This window comes from Camarhynchus parvulus, chromosome 21, assembly GCF_901933205.1.
Source record: "Camarhynchus parvulus chromosome 21, STF_HiC, whole genome shotgun sequence".
Lineage (NCBI taxonomy): Eukaryota > Metazoa > Chordata > Aves > Passeriformes > Thraupidae > Camarhynchus > Camarhynchus parvulus.
Window position 1 is genome coordinate 655,058 of NC_044591.1, and position 16,340 is coordinate 671,397.

Genomic DNA, 16,340 nt, shown 5'->3' on the forward strand with positions numbered 1-16,340 from the left:
ACACCCTTGATAAATGGATTTATTTTGAATGGAGAGCTAGGATTGCCCTGTCCATTTCCATTTGGATTTCTCTCTTTGGACAATAGTGACCATTTTTAGAAGTACTAAACTTCCACGGCGTTATCTGCCATAAAGGGAATTTCTATATTAAGCTTTGCGTGTTCCCAAATTTACTTAAGCGGCATTGTAGCTCAGCTGTGTATCTTGGCATGCCTTCCATTGCAGCTCCCATCCCAGGAACAATTCTGTTTATAGGAGAGGATGCACCATTTCAAAACTGCTCCAAATCAGGAATTTCAACAAATGGTGTTTTGTGTATTGCTAAAAAAACCCCATGCCTTGGGTTGGGAGAAGGCAGTGCATGCAAATAGTGCCTGGCTTGGTTTTTTTAAGCCAAGGTGTGATGCTTTTCTAAGACATGAAGACAGAATTAATTCTATGGGGCTGTTTGCTGTGATCTTCTAGCAGCTTTATGTTAAAAAGTAACTGCAGTAACCTGGATGTGAGCTCGGGGATTTTTTTGTTCTAGCATATGTCTGAAAAAGGCTTTTCTTCTGAAAGATGCCCAGTGCTCAACACTTAGTCAATGCCAAATGGTTTTAAAATTGTACTTAGAAGTGTTTATTCCCAGGAATTCATTTGACAGGGCTCTTAAGGCAAAAGAGGTTACTTTTTGCTCCTTGAGTAAATGCGTTGTAACCTACTTGGATGCAGTGGTGGTTGTATTTTCAATGGCATTTGACTCTCCTGGCTCTTAGGCAGTGCTTGGAGTTGAATTTGGTGTTTTTTCCTAGGATGCTGAGCAGGTCTCTTCATGAAAGCAGTGCTGTTGTTGAGAAAACTGCCTTTAAATATTGGGCTTGATGATCATGGAGTTCTCTTCCAGCTTAAATGATTCTGTGCTGCTTTCTTGGTATTTTGAAAAGACTTGGCCGCCTGTGAGCCCGGAGATCAAATTCCTCAGGCTGTTCCCTCTGTGATTCATGGAATGACCTTGGGCAAAGCCTTGGCCTCTTCATACCTTCCTTTTCCATCTGCAGTGGATGTTAAGACAGCCTCCCATGAACCTGGTACTAAAATACAGCTTTTGTCCAAAGATTTCATGTGCTCTGAAGTGTCAGTTACAAAATACTAATTTAGGTCATCAGCAGATATGTGGCACAAGCTCTTCCCTTTAACACAAATACTCTGCTTTTGGCCAGCTTTTGTCTGATCCATGCCTGGAGCAGCAGCTCTTCCTCAGGCATGTGCTGGCAGTGCTTGGAATAATTTGGAGCATGGCTGGAGGAGGTGGCAGTTCTGGATGGCTGCAGCAGGACTTCTCACGAGGGATCTTGACCCAGGGCTTTGCTCTGTGAAGGTGATGTTAAACAGAGGCTCATCCTGCTCACCCATTCTCACACCCACTGTCTTTCTTCCCTCTTTGCATCGGTGGAAGTTTAATTGTGGGAAAGCAGAGCTGAAGAGCTGCTTTGTACTTCACCCTCAAGGCCTCGATGACTTTTATCTTTCCCAGCGCCGAGCTCTGTCACCGTGGCCGTTTGCTGAGAAAGCATTTCCTTCAGCTTCCCAGGGTTTCTTTTGGAGCATGAGCAATCCCACTGTTCCCAGGCAGCATCCATGGTTCAAAGAGGCATTGGCTGGGCAGGCAGGTAACTCCAGCTGCTCCCAAATTCAACACCAAACCCATCCACATCCACCTGCCAGCGTGGGGAGTGCAGGGATTGAGCAGCTTCTTCCCAGCAGTGGGAAGCTGTTGTTGTCAATGCTGAGTCTGCTCTTTGCTGCAGAGATAGGCCAGTGTTTGTAACCAACACTTCTTTTCCCCCAGGTTAGTGTTTTTAATTCTTGGTGCACAAAGTTCAAGCCCAAGGACAGGGGGACATAGGTCAAGGAGTGAGGTGACAACACCGACTGTGGGTTGGGCACAGTGTCCTCAGCCAGACAGAGATTAATATAAACATACATATTTTTAGCAATCATAATGGGTTATTTAGTTGCAGGGAAGAATTAAAAGGAGCCCAAGGCTGTCTGGAAACTCTGAGGGCTGCAGGGGAAGGTGGTTCTGGAGGTGGGAGTAGTCCACCCTTCCGAGCAACATCTCCATCTTCTCCATGATTAATTTCAGACTTTCATCAAAGATCAAGTGTCAGACATCAGGATAAAATAACTGACATAAATTCATTTATATATATTTATAAATGGCCTGTCACAGAAATGCAAATGGAATGTTAATAAGCCACTCACTTGGCTTAGGATAAATATATGGTAAAATAGTACCTGGAGGCTGTGTCTTCAAAAGCTTGCTGGTCAGAGACTGAAATAAATACAGCAGTAGTGTGTGTTAGTTGGCGATGTAAAGGACATTGAGTTGTCACAGTTGTGTTGCTTTCCCATGGCCCTTAAACATAATTTAATTTCATTTCTTTGGATTTGGGATTCCAGCCCAGCAGGAGATCATTGTAATCTTCTCTCTGGGCGTGGTAAAGCAGAAAAATTAAAGGAAGGAGGATGTCCTTGTTTTGTTAGTCTGCAGTATTTAATGATCCCTCTTTAGAGTTGTAAATGCAGGTTTTATCTGTTGCTTGCTTTTTGTGGCTGTTTCTGTGCAGCACTGGCCTTTCCCCCCCCCCGTCTCAGTGGATTGTTGTATCATAGCTGAGTGCTGTTAAATACAGCAGAGTGTGTGACATGCACAAACCAAAGTTCCTTGGGTGGCAAGTTCTCAGCGGCTTGAACGGGTGCCAAGAATGTCACAGAATCCCATCCCGGCGAGCTTTGCTCTGGAGGGGCTGAGGCTGGGGTGATGGGCACAGGGTAATTACACTGAGGGAATGTTTAGGTGGCTTTCTCTGCCCTTCCTCTTACATCCATATTTCCAGTGGAAAGCCTTGTTTGCACGTGGAGGAACAGGGTTCAGGTTCTTGGTGGTTTCCCTGTGTGGGCTGAGCCCCTTCAGCGCTCGCCTGCAGTTGGCAAAATGCGGCGACGGCTCATTTCCTCTTGATCTCTTCATACAAACCAACCTCAGAGGTTGGACTGGGTTTTCTGACGTCTTCAACTTCAGGTTCAACCACTCATTTGAAGGAGGGAAAAACCCCTCTTATTTATTTCCGCAGGTGTGTGAAATGTTTTTTTTCCCATACAAATGCCCCAGTGTGGGACGTGTCATGTGTACAGAACAACTGCCTGCTGCTTGCTTGGATATTTAGGTCAGTGTTGGAATCAGCTCTGATAAGGAGTTAAGGTCAGTGTGCCCAGACGTCTGTAATTTTCATTGTGGTTATTCCTGCCTGTGGCAGGGTGTTAGAATGAGATGATCTCTAGGGTCCACTTCTGGGATTCTATGATTCCTGCTTGAGTGTGGCAGAACAGCCACCTGGATTGTTGGATTAACAGGGTGGTGTCAGGAGTTTTGTGGGAATGGCCTACTGCTGTCCTTAGGAAGGAAAGTGTGATTTGATGCGCATTTTTTACTTAAGTGTATGTAGAGAACAGGGGACATTCTGGTTAAATATCTTCTTAGGTTCATGTAATAGTTATCAGTAGGTCAGATATACCAGTCTGTAATAGCCTTGTGCATATATTGCTCCAATGTATAATTTTCCATCCAGAAGTTGAAGTGTTTCACAGGTGAAGATCCTTTAGTCCATTGCTAGGATGGAATACAGTGCATTTTTTAAGCTTTTATTTTAAGCAGTTGCCATCAGTTTTTTGTAGGTGTTGGCTGGCAGTAATCAGGTCTTTTTAATTCTTTTTATTCCCAAACAACACACCAGTACATTCAGGAAACTTGGAGCAATTTTCTAGTGCTGTTTTCCCATATTGAGGAAATCTAACCAGCAGGTTTTTTTTCCAAAGCCTATAGAGTATCCCAAGGATTTGTGTCTTCTGGATAGAGCTGATCATACAGCACTGTCACTGCTGGTGTTCTGTGCATGGAGATCATCTGTGGTGACTTAACTTGGATCTGGAAAGGGAGGGACAGGGAGAAAACCCGAGGGTTCCTGTTCTTCCGTTCAGAGATGACTGTATGTTAACTTTGGATTTCCTGACCCGGCTTGGGAATCTGCTGCTGACATCAGCCGTGAGAATAACCCGCCGTCAGCAGGGATGGAGCCTGTCCTCAGTAGATCTTTCTAGGAGATAATCTGCACTCGGAGATTATTCTGACAGGGTGTTGAGTCGAGCTGAGCCAGGCAGAGTTCCTGATTTCAAGTGAATTTTGGCAGGGAAAAAGTGATCATTCTGCATATTTCCTGTAAAAATAAAAAATCCTGGATGCTTTACCAGGTCTGGTGAAACAGTTTTTGAAGTCAGCTATAAAAAAAAATTTAAGTATTAATTTTTACATTTTTCACAGCTGAAATTTGGCGTGAAAAATGCAAGGTTTTAAACTGGTTTTAGGTGGCTTTGTTTTTAACTTGCTCCAGCTATAGAGGTTGGAATCATGGAATGACAGAATCATGGAATGGTTTGGGTTGGAAGGCACCTTAAAACCCGTCTCATTCCACCCCTGCCTCAGGTTACTCCAAGCCCTGTCCCACCTGGCCTTGGACACTTCCAGGGACTGGGCAGTCACAACTTTCACAGCTTTTCTGGGCAACGGCAGGTTGGTTTTGTTTTGCTTTTTTAAACCTGCATTGGCAGCTCAGCGCCCGCAGGATGTTAAAGTTTCCCTCTGCTTTATCCTCCACGGCGGCTGCCGTGTTTCCAGCCGTGTTTCCAGCCGTGTTTCCAGCTTTGTTTCCCGCCTGTCGCTCGTGGGGAGTCCCCAGCCTGCAGCTGACTCACTGCTCTCAAATAAATCAACGGGCAGAAATGACAATTGTGCCACATTTTAAAATTGCAGGAGGGTGCAGGGCAGGTTGTGAGATCCCTTGATTCAGCGTCGCTGCCATTGACGGGAAGCAGCAGGTCTCCAGTTCCATCCAGGGGCTTGGAGCCTCTCTTTTATCTCCTTTTGTGGGAACAAAGGACAGCTGGCTTTGTGTTCTCCGCTCAGTGCTTTCATTTGTCACACGTAAACCCAGCGTAACTTCATCGCCACTAGGCCTGCAAACTGTAATTGCCTAAAAATGAGAAATTTCTCGGGAAACGAGGAGCGGTTTGTGGGATAACAGGATTTGAAATGTCATCTTTGCATTTAGAACTGAGCAAAGGAAAATTCCGTGTGCTAAATGAGCTGCAAGGTACTGACACCAGGAATGGGGCCCCATCATCCTTGTGGGTCCCTTCCAACACAGGATATTCCATGAAATCAGATGTATTTGAGTCTGAATCTCATGGCTGGATTATTACATGTTGAGTCTTTGGGAATCAGCCCATGTGGATAAAATTTAGATTGGATTATGAACAAATTTAACCTTGATTAATGGAAAATAGATAAGTATTGTAAGTAATTAATAGATTTTATCATGATTTATAAAAAAATGGACACATAAATAGTGTGAGTAAGAACACACATCCTTATATACTCATAGGTAATTATGGAATGCCAATAAGTGTTTTAAAAGGGCTTGTAAACTACACCTGTAGTAAAGTGCATGTAGATTCCACTCCGTCCACTCTTTTGTCAGTTGTATTTTATATTCTACTTAAAAGGCATGTAATTCAACAGATCTGGATTTAGTTTTTCTAACTTTACAGCATGAAAATCACAAGCTAATACTGAGGTGGACTAGAAAAGTAAATCTCCACATTCTTGTGTTTGTAGACTTTTTATATCAAGTGACATTAATTCTGGATAAACAACTCATATTGCATTTTCTCCAGTAATTAAAATCAGAAAAAAAATCAATGCACTGCTTATTTTATGTCCACCCCTTGTTTAATTAAGAACAATCTCTCTTATTGCTCAATTTTCCCATCTGATTTTGCCGACAGTAAAATGCAAAAATAATTTTTCTTCAATGCTGTGATGCTGTAGATTGAAACTGATTTTCGAAGTATCTGGGCTGGACAAAAGAGCATCTGAAATGCTGTTTAAGTGCTCAGACTGTTCCGCAGCGATGCCACGTTCCGGGAGCAGCGTTGGTTCCCAGCTCCCTCCCGGCGCCGCGCGTGTGTTGTGACAGCTCTGGAGATTAGTTCCTCGGCGTGCTGGCATTCTGCTCTGCTGACTTCACAGCGATGTGGAAGAGCAGGTTCTCCCGTGTTGGGAAAAGGCTGAGTGCCAGAGCACGCTCTGCTTCTGGAAAAAATCACCCCCGGTTTAATGCTGCTAGCGGAAGCCCAAAATGAAGTTACAGAGCTATTTTTGTGCCATTTTTGACCTGCCCCAAAACCTATTGATACTTGGAATACTTTTAAGGAGGAGATTATCAGAGCTGTTGTTTTATCCTGTTATGTTGCCATGTTAAAATTTCCCTAGCTCGTTCTAAAAGCTTTATGAACCTACTTTTGCCAGAAGAATTTTTAATAACTTATTTTCTGCGTTGGCAACGGGTGGTTGTTTTCAAAATTACTCACAGGGAAAAGCAAAGCCATATTCTCATTTTAATATGCTGGGAACTTGTCCTTGAGCAGCTTTCAGGCTTCAGATCTGTATATTTTTAAAGCTGAAAAAGAGTTGTATTTTGCTACTCAAGACTCCACATAATTCCCTGTCAGATGCTTTATTTTGATTGTGCTGTGAGCTATAACTGGGTGACACAGCAGCTATAATTAACTCTTCCATCATTCTCCCATTCACAGAACATCAAACCTTTGACTTACTTTTGAATTATTATATCCATGTTTCTTCAATTGGAAAAGTGATGGGGATTTCCCTAAAGAAAGGGGGGATTGTTCTTGCAATCATTTTTTTCTTGTCTAAAAATAGTCAGGAACTAATGACTTTTTTTTTTTTTCTGGAATGTCTCAGAAAGTCTTGCTTTGCTAAGGGACACATATCCTTAAAACTCCCTGGGGAAATGGAAGTTACCAGTATGATCTTTGTTTCCCAAAGTTGCACAGAATTCAGATTCCTTTGTAGAATTTGTCACCCTGTTGCACTGCTTTGTCATCACTTGGATATCTAATGGTATTATCCCAAGATAATATTTTTTCTCTAGTGGAATGTTGTGATTCCATATTTTGCTCCATATTTTTAATATCCTCATAAAAAAAAACCCCAAACTGTAAAAATAGCCTGTCTCCATTCTAAAGCACTGCTCAATTCAGTGCTGCCTTTTGCTCGAGAGATACAATCTCAGCACACTGGATTTCTAAGGGCTTTAGGATCATCAAGATGTGAGAAGGGAAAGTGGAAATGGGCACAGGGCAGAGGGTTCTGCAGCCCTAAAGTCCTATTTTTGCCTTTCCCAGGGGCTGCTGAAGCACATGGAGCTGCTGTAAGCTTGGGAATTATTTTCAGTTTCTCCCCACACACATTCTCTGCCCTATATTTGTGTTTAAAGAAGTTTCTCTATTCTTTGCCAATTTATTTCCCCGTAGCAGGCGATGGCTGATTTTACTCCTGGAGAACACTGAGGGCCTGTTCCTGTGGGGTGGGGTTTGTTTTTCTCCCAAAATGCTGTAGAGAAGAACTCCAGTTTGGTGATTTAGTGGAATGGCAGAGGGAATGGAATAAAGATGAGGAAGAAATGCTCCACTCTTCACTTTCAGTGATTGAATAGTTCATTAATGAAGAGGGCACAAAAGGAGGGTGTACAGGTGAGACAGAAATAAAGGCAGTTTACCAATTTAGCAGAAAAATGAGGCTGTGAAGGGACATCTTGATGGTGGGAGATTCGTTGCTGGAAAGCACAAGGGACTGTAGCTGGGAAGGGAAATGTTATTTATTATCCATGAAGTGAGAGGTTGGGTGGTGCAGGGCAGCTGCCCTGGGCAAGAGCAGGGCAGGGGGAAGGGCTCAGTTTTTCACTTCATTCCTGGCATGGCTTTATTTTCACTCCTCTCCCAAAGTGATGCTGAACTTCCTTCTCTGGAGCCAGAGGAGTAGGAGGAGAATGTGTGGGAAAGGCACCAACGTGTGAAGTGGCTGGATGGGATGGGAGGGTTGTAATGAGAGGGTGAGACCGGCAGCAGAGTTTCTCATGTTTATTATTACTTCTGCATTTTTGACCCTTTTTGTTGTGTTTTATTTTGGTTTGGCCTGTTTTTATATCCTTCTGGATTGTTTGTAAGTATTTTGGGACAGAGATTGTCTTCCCTTCTGCGCCTCCAAATATAATGGGGACAGAGCCCAAGGGCTTTTGGGAACGTGCCATGGTGCTTGTTACACCAAAATGTTCAGAAAGAAAACCAGGTTTTTTGAACGTTTGAAGAAAAACACCCACAAAAAAAGCAGTAGAAGAGCTCACAAAATCAAATCTTGGAAATTACTAGAAGCCTGAAATGGTTTCCCTGAGAAAAGAAATGGAAAAGTTAAGTGGTTTAATGGCAAGAGGGTTTGTAAGAAGGGTATGAAATATTTAAGATAAGAAAAAGATAAACTTGCGTATCGTTTTTCTAATACGATGTGGAAAGGAATATAAAAATTCAATCAAGCAGCAAATTTCAGACTGACAGGGTTATTTTAGTACGTGGCACATCTCCCCCCCTCCAGCCTCCGAGTTAAAATTCCAGCAGAATTTTTTCGAAGGCTGCTCGTGTAATGGAGAATGAAAGTCTCCGGGGTTATGTCAGACAAAATTATTTTTAGCGCTGTTCTGAGCCCTCGTGCCTTGGGGAAGAAATGAACCACTGAAGCAGGATGACGTGTCCCCACTGGGCAAGCTTTAATAACATTGTATTCTCTGTATTTCTGCCTCTCCTCGAAGCATCGAATGATCCTGAGTCTGTGGGTTAGATTGACTCCCTCTGTGATCTAATATGCAAATCCTCTTCCGCTGTAATTATTGTTTATAAAAGGTGTTCTTGGGTCTGAATTCTTCATGTCTGGAGTTGGAGATTGAGGCTGAGCCTGGAAACAGTGTGTTTGCTGGTTCTTAGAGAATCCTAGAATGGTTTGAGCTGGAAGGGATCTTAAATAGCATCTTGTTCCACCCTGGGCCATGGCTGGGACAGGGACATGGACATCCCCCACCTATCCAGATTGTTCCCAAGGAGTTGACAAAAATGCTTGCCATGATTTTCACATGTGGTCTCTTTGGAGTACAGATCTTTTCAGGGAACATGCCTGAGAGCACAATAATATTTCTTTCCTGTACATGAGAGTGCTGGGAGGGATTTTGAGGCATTGTCAGACCTGTGCATCCTCCCTGTATTTCTCCACTCTTCCTACACAAGCTCCTGAGCTGGTCCAACATTGCATTACACTTGATTAAGTCTCCACCATTGTCAGGGTGGGTAACAGGATCTCGCTGACATTTTGCCCACATTCCATTTCCCTGCCTGTCTCCTCTGGGGGCTTTGGAGGGGGATATTGATAGGAAGACACTTAAATCTGTGTGAATAGCGTGCGGCAGCGCAGAAGCAGAACCAGGCACAAAAGGGAGGAAGCCCCGTGGATGAGCAGAAACTCTGGAATTTTGCTTTTTTAATAAGAGAACCATTTCCTGGGTGATTTTGCCCGGTGCACTCACCTGTCCTTCCCTCCGTGCCATTCCCAGCAGTGACTCCAGCAGCAGCTCGAGCGACGAGTCCCCGGCGCTCTCGGTGCAGTCGACAGCCGTGCCCGCGCCCGCGTCCCAGCTGCTCCCGTCGCTGGAGAAGGATGAGCCCAGGAAGAGTTTTGGGATCAAGGTGCAAAATCTTCCAGTGCGCTCAACAGGTAAATTCACTCGGGAAAGGGGAACAGGAAAAGGGAGTGGGACTGGTGGGATAACCTCTACTGAGTCTTTGACGCACGGCGGCCACATGCTGCCTCCAAGGATGGGATTCTCTCCCTGCTTTCTGCCTCCCTTCTTGTGTGACAGTGGGAAAATTGCTTAATTAGTGACCATCTGTGAGAAACCCTGCTGGTCCCAGCTCCAAGTACTGGGCATTTCCAGCTCCTGGAGCTGATGCTTCCAACAGTAATGTGGACTTTCCCAGGGAAAAAACTGACACGTCCCCATTTTTAACTTAAAACTGATTGTTTTATCTCACCCTGCTTCAATTTATTTTTTAATCCAAAAAGTCAAGGGTTTTCTGTTGCAGTTTGAGTGCTTTAAAGCACCCCTGAGCATATTTGTGAAGGCAGTGCATATTGCATGGAAAATAACCCAGGAAACCACGTGCTGAGGAGCGCCCATGATTGCTCCCTGTTCCCTGTGCTGAGCACAGGAGAGATCCCACAGGAAAAACCAGCATGGCACCAGTTGTGAAACAGTTTAACAGAATTCATGGATGCAGAAGCACTGGCTGAGCTAAAGTAATATCTGTTAATCTTGTGAGCAGAGTACCTCACGTGTTGGTATCTTCCTATAGATTTAATGCCTGTCATATTCCTTGAAAGGACATGGAGCTGGGGTCAATATCCCACGAATCCCAGACAGATTGTGTGGGGCTGAGTCAGATTCTGCAAAATCTGATGAATCTGCCTGGTTATATTTCTGAATTGACTGAACTGAACGCTGTGTGACTCCAGCCTCCACTCCAGACACCTCATCCCAGCTATTCACAGTATTCCTGTGGGATTTTTAATTGAGTATCCCTGTTATTTCTTCTTGCCTGGAGCTGGATGTCTCTTAGAAGCAAAAACCATCCACCGCCAGCTTTACCCATGTAAAACCTCGTGTGTGTAGTTTCTTGGGTTTAAAAGAGAAAGATCAGCAAGAAACTTTGGACACTGTCAAAATTAGCATCCCCAATTAAAAAGGGCAGTCGTGTGAGCGCAGAGTTAAGTGGGATGAAGTCACATTTCAGAAGACAGTCAGAATTCTTCATGTCTTTTATGGTGTTGCTGAGCTGGTAGAGGTGACGTTTCTGCAGTATTAATGTTTATTTGTTGGTTTAGATACAAGCCTTAAAGATGGACTTTTCCACGAATTCAAGAAGTACGGGAAGGTGACGTCGGTGCAGATCCACGGCGCATCCGAGGAGCGCTATGGGCTCGTGTTCTTCCGGCAGCAGGAGGACCAGGAGAAAGCACTAAATGCCTCCAAAGGAAAGCTCTTCTTTGGCATGCAGATTGAAGTCACAGCCTGGATAGGACCAGGTAAGGTCCATGCCCTTTTCCTGTGGGACTCTGGGTGTGTTTGGGAGCTGTTGTAAAGAGGCTGAATAGAAGTAGGAAGCATACTTTAAAGAAACTGGGGAGAATGCCACGATAAACTCCGGAGCAAAAAAGAGTGGATGCTCTTGGATCAAACAGCGAGAGAGAAGGAAAGCTGCCATCCTCCCAAAGAGTGGGATCTGCTGCAAGGAACGATTTCATCTGCCATGTCTCGGTGGAGCAGCTGCCAGTGGGTGGTGTGAGCACAGCACTGAGTCCTCCCAGCCTCGTTTTGCCTCCTTTTAATTAAAACAGCCAAGAGTGCTGCGTTTTGAGGCAGCACAGCCCACGTGACCAACCAGTGAGAGCTGCAGCCCTGAGCATGTGGTGAATTTCTCAGACTGCACTTCAATGGCTTCTTTAAAAATTAATTCCTGAAAACAAACTCCTGCCACGTGCTCTTCCCCAAGCACAGGGAAGCCTTCCTGGAATTCATGCACTCAAGCATTGATACTTGGTAAATTTCCAGAGAAGCAGTTGAAAGGTGCAGCTCCCTTTCACCTGAGGATACTCAGATTCCTCCGTGGAATATAAAGATTCTCAATCCCACATAAATAGCAAGTCATGGGTGCAGTACTGGGTGTTTTTCTCAAAGACAGTGGTTACCCTCGTTCAGATCAAGAGGAGGCCTGAATAAACCAACATGATCCAAATCTCCAGTCATTACAAATTTCCTGCTCTCTTTTATCCTAGAAACCGAAAGCGAGAATGAATTTCGTCCTTTGGATGAAAGGATAGATGAGTTTCACCCAAAGGCAACGAGAACTCTGTTCATTGGCAACCTGGAGAAAACCACCACCTACCACGACCTTCGCAACATCTTCCAGCGCTTTGGGGGAATAGTGGTACGTGAATGGTGTCCTGTGTGGGGTGGCACTGCCCCCCTTTCTGTACAGACCTGTGAAATGCTCTGAGTGCTGCTAAATCTGTCAACGACAGATAATTCAGTCTTTCTGTAATAATCTGAGTCACTCATCTTGCTGGAATATACCTGAAAGCTTTTCTTTGTATTCAGAGTTCAGCATATGAATGTTGAGGGGTAGCTTAGCAGGAAAAACAGTCCTAGGAGTGTTTACAACAAATGTCTCTCCTGCTGTTTTCTCCTGGTAATTCACTCCTGGTAACTCCAAAGCTGACTGGGTATTTGGGATGTGAATGTGCCAGGTGGAGGAGTCAACGTGAGAACATCAACTGTGTGAATCTGAGTTTTCTGTTGATTCCTGGAGCAAGGGGCTTGGTCAGTGTGTGTGGAAGCAGCCCCATGCCCAGGCAGAGGGGACTGGAGCAGAGGGATCAGTGATGGCATGTGAGGGTTTTGGGTTTTCAGCTGAGGAGGAGTATCCAGACTAGGTAGAGCAGCCCCCTCTTCTCTGCTCATGACTTTCAATCAATTCACATTGATGTTATATTTAAGGGAAATTTTCCACAAAAGTTTTGCAACTATCCTACTTAAATAATTTTCACATGGGCATGGAGTGACAGGACAAGGGTTAAGGTGAAGGAGGGCAGAGTTAGGCAGGACATTGGGACAGAATTCTTCCCCAGGAGGGTGGGGAGGCCCTGGCACAGGTTGCCCAGAGCAGCTGTGGCTGCCTCATTCCTGGTAGTGCCCAAGGCCAGGTTGGAGGGGGCTTGGAGCAGCCTGGGACAGTGGAAGGTGTCCCTGCCCATGGCAGGGGGTAGAACTGGATGAGTTGTAAGGACCCCTCCAACCTAAACCATTCTGGGATTCATTCTGTGATTCCTGTTGAGTCTGGGCTTCAGACAGTTGGTGTTCTCCCTGTCAGCTGTGGGTGCTTGTGAATGTGCTGTGCCTCCTTCACTCTGCTCTGACATGTCTATTGCAGCTGAGGAATCAGTCACACATTCCAGGAGCCCCATCCCTGCTATTCCCCAAAAGAAGAGGAGGTTGCTTCCGTGTACAGTGTGAACAAATATAAAATCCCCATTTTATGATGTCTGGCAGCTCTTGTGTATGCAGACTCTGCTGTATCCTTGACATCAATAGTGATTTATGAATTCGTGCCATGTCTGTGGCTTGAACCCTTTTCCAGTGTTAGAGCAGCAGAGCTCTCCTGATAAAGATGCTTATCAGTGCTAGTGTAAATTGGCTTTTGTGTGCCGTGGTGCTCCCTGTCAGCATTATTAATGGCTCAGAACTGGGAGGCAGCGCTGCCTCGCCATTTCCAGGAAAACTTGCAAGCTCAGGTGCAGGAGGGACCAGCTTTATAACCTTTCTGAGGGGTAATGAGCACAATAATGATACTTTATTTGCCTGTCACAAGGAATTGCTTGCCCAGGGTGAGTGGTCAAGTATAATTTGCCATGGTTGCAGTTGTGCTATTTCAGACACTTGGAAATGTAGTTTTGTATTAATATTTCACTTAAATCATTAGGCCAGGGCTGTAGGAGTCTAATAGTTGTGTAAATCTCCCTGTTTACTTCTGTTTTCCCAGATAAAGAGCTCTTGGGTGAGACCGTGTCAAACTGCTGCCTTGTCCCTAAATTTATTAACCATGAAATTAGCCTGTCCTGGATGTTGGAACATTTGTGCTTAGATCCATATGTGGCTCACAAAGGCAGCTCCTGCTATTCCAACAAATAAAGCCAAACCCTCCACCTCCTATTTTCAGCTTGGAATGAATCATAGTATCATGAGTTTGTTCAGAGGCTTTGGGTACATTTCCAGTGCTAGTGCTGAGCTTGTTTGTTAACCAAATGTCAGCTCCTGGGCTTGCTGGGCTTTTTAAAATCGATTAAAATCAGTCTTTATTTGGCTTTGTGAGCCTCTGGCTGTACTTGTGAATGGGCCCGTGGTGGCTTGGTTTTAAAGAGCAACAGCAACCAAAGTTGAGACTCTTTTTGCCTTTGCCATGAGTCAGACTGGTTCAAGAGATGAGTCCAGCATAACTTTGTGTTTCTAGGAACAGGATGGATCATGATAATTTGGAAAAGAAGCCCGGCTTGGCTCAGAGATGAGGTTCGGAGCAGGTTGTTTTCTCGTGAGCCTTTGTGAGCGAAAATTAATCTGTATTTCTTTGATCCTGAATTGTCTCTTCTTGATATAGTATTAACAGCCTAAAGCTGGTGTTTGTTGATCAGGTCAGGCTTAGTTCTGCAGGCTTGGATTTTAAATCTGCGGGATAAAGAGCTTTCCCTGCTCAGTAAGGATTTAGTTTTGAGATGCAGCAGAACAGCAAAGTTTTAACTGTCTACTATTGTTTAAATCCTCCCTCTGAAGAAAATATTAATTAAAGAGCTTTCTGTGCCACGTGTCCCTGAGAAAAAACAAGTCCTCTTAGATGGGATTGACTGCTGACTGTGGGCTGTTGTGTTTTGTGCTTGTCCCCAGGACATCGACATTAAGAAGGTGAACGGTGTCCCTCAGTACGCGTTCCTGCAGTACTGCGACATCGCCAGCGTCTGCAAAGCCATTAAGAAGATGGATGGGGAATATCTTGGAAATAACCGGCTCAAGGTAAAGAAATCCTCCCCTGGACTGTATCCTTCTTGGGTCTCCCACTGCTGCATCGTGGGATGTTTTGCAGCGAGGTAGTTTATGGAAGTAAGATGTTTTTTAATGTGAGATCGTATCAGAGCATGATGGTTTCAACCACCACCTGATTGGGATTAATCAGCATTTTTGTAGGTTCTGTGCACACACAGTCCTGGGATTGAGCACTCAGAGGCTGACATTCCCTGACCTGTAAGGACCACTTGGCAGGGCAGTGCTGGGAATCCATCCCACTCCCAATGGCAAACGGGGCCTGTCAGGCCCCAGAGCTGTCAGCCTGTCACTTCTCAGACATTCAAACTGTAGAAGAACCCAATGTTGTCAAACACTGTATTTGTTTAAACAAGCAGAATTATTTTCATTAATTGCTCTTTGATTTTTGTCTTGCACCTGCACCAGATGCTAATTTTAGAAAACCCATACAAACAACAGCTTTCTCCAGATAAGTCTTTCATCAGGCAGGCTCTGATCAGTGAGTTTAACTCTTGTGCACTGTACTGATGGAAGTTTTGCCCTTTTGTGTCCAGCTGGGTTTTGGGAAGAGCATGCCTACAAACTGCGTGTGGTTAGATGGGCTTTCCACAAACGTTACGGATCAGTATCTGACCCGACATTTCTGCCGATACGGGCCTGTGGTGAAGGTAGGTGGGAGGCTTTGGCATGTGCTTCCAAGTCGTTACTGTCTTCCTTTCTTCCCATCCTGTCCTTTCAACCCCACTGTCCAGGGCTTTATAGCTCAGGTAGAAAAAATTCTCTCTGGGGTGGAATTTGGCTGACAGGGCTCTGTTAGCATAGACAGCAGCCAAAAAGAAGTATTTTGAGTGAGCCGAGATGTTGAGCATTGGAAACCATTTGTTGCTCTTGTGCAGTACAGTCTCTCCCCAACAAAACTTCTTAAATGTTAGTTGGAAGAACAGCAGTCTAATTACGTAATTACTCATACTTGCTAATGACATAATTAGACATAACTATGTTTTTTTTCATCAGGCTGAGAAAAAAAAGACTTTTAAAAGCAGTCAGGACAATCACAGTGCCAAAAGTACATGGAAGAAGAGAGAAAGTCAACAATGGTGCAACACACCCCTGTCACGCAGCGGGAGCCTCTCCCATGCAAGTGATTTATCACGTGCTTAAACTTCAGTGTGGGAGTTGTCCTGTCTGTTTTTATTGGACATGGATGTGCTTAAAATTAAGCAACGTGTGTAAATCTTTGCAGGATCAGGGTCTGGCCTCCCCAAAGGATTTTTGTAGGTTTGTGTTGCAGCTTTGACATTCTTTATTGTAGCTGTTGTTGCTTGAATAATACACTTTTGCTGCTAAAGGAAGGCAGTATTTGGAAATTGGGTGTTTAACAAGTGGTGAGTGGTACTGCAGACTGATAACAAAAGCTGGTTCCACTTTGGGATTAAATGTTTCCTTTACCTTTTTTCCCCCCTAAAACACATTGGAAATTTAAAAAAAAAAAAAACCCACACACAAAAAAACCCTTAACAAAGAAATTACACAAAACTCAGTCAACAAAGAAAAAATATTCAAAGTAAAATACAGAAAAACAAAATAAAGGCATAATATACCTCAAGCCACAATATCCACAATTCAAAGCAGTCCCGTGTCCTTTTATTGTCTCTTCATTCCAATATGCCTCATCAGAAAAGTCTGGAAATTCACCTTGCTAAAAATTAT

General features: G+C 44.3%; 1 protein-coding gene across 5 annotated transcripts in view; it reads left to right on the plus strand.

Moving 5' to 3' along the window:
- The window catches only part of SPEN (spen family transcriptional repressor), a 65,308-nt gene that overhangs the window by 32,899 nt on the left and 16,069 nt on the right, over positions 1–16,340 (plus strand). For 4 of the 5 annotated variants that reach the window (XM_030963641.1, XM_030963643.1, XM_030963644.1 and 1 more), the window contains exons 4-8: positions 9,558–9,718; positions 10,886–11,086; positions 11,837–11,988; positions 14,496–14,621; positions 15,185–15,298. In XM_030963641.1, the coding sequence (XP_030819501.1) occupies positions 9,558–9,718; positions 10,886–11,086; positions 11,837–11,988; positions 14,496–14,621; positions 15,185–15,298 (754 nt within the window). The remainder of the gene's footprint in view (positions 1–9,557; positions 9,719–10,885; positions 11,087–11,836; positions 11,989–14,495; positions 14,622–15,184; positions 15,299–16,340) is intronic. The other variant, XM_030963642.1, reaches the window with a different exon arrangement.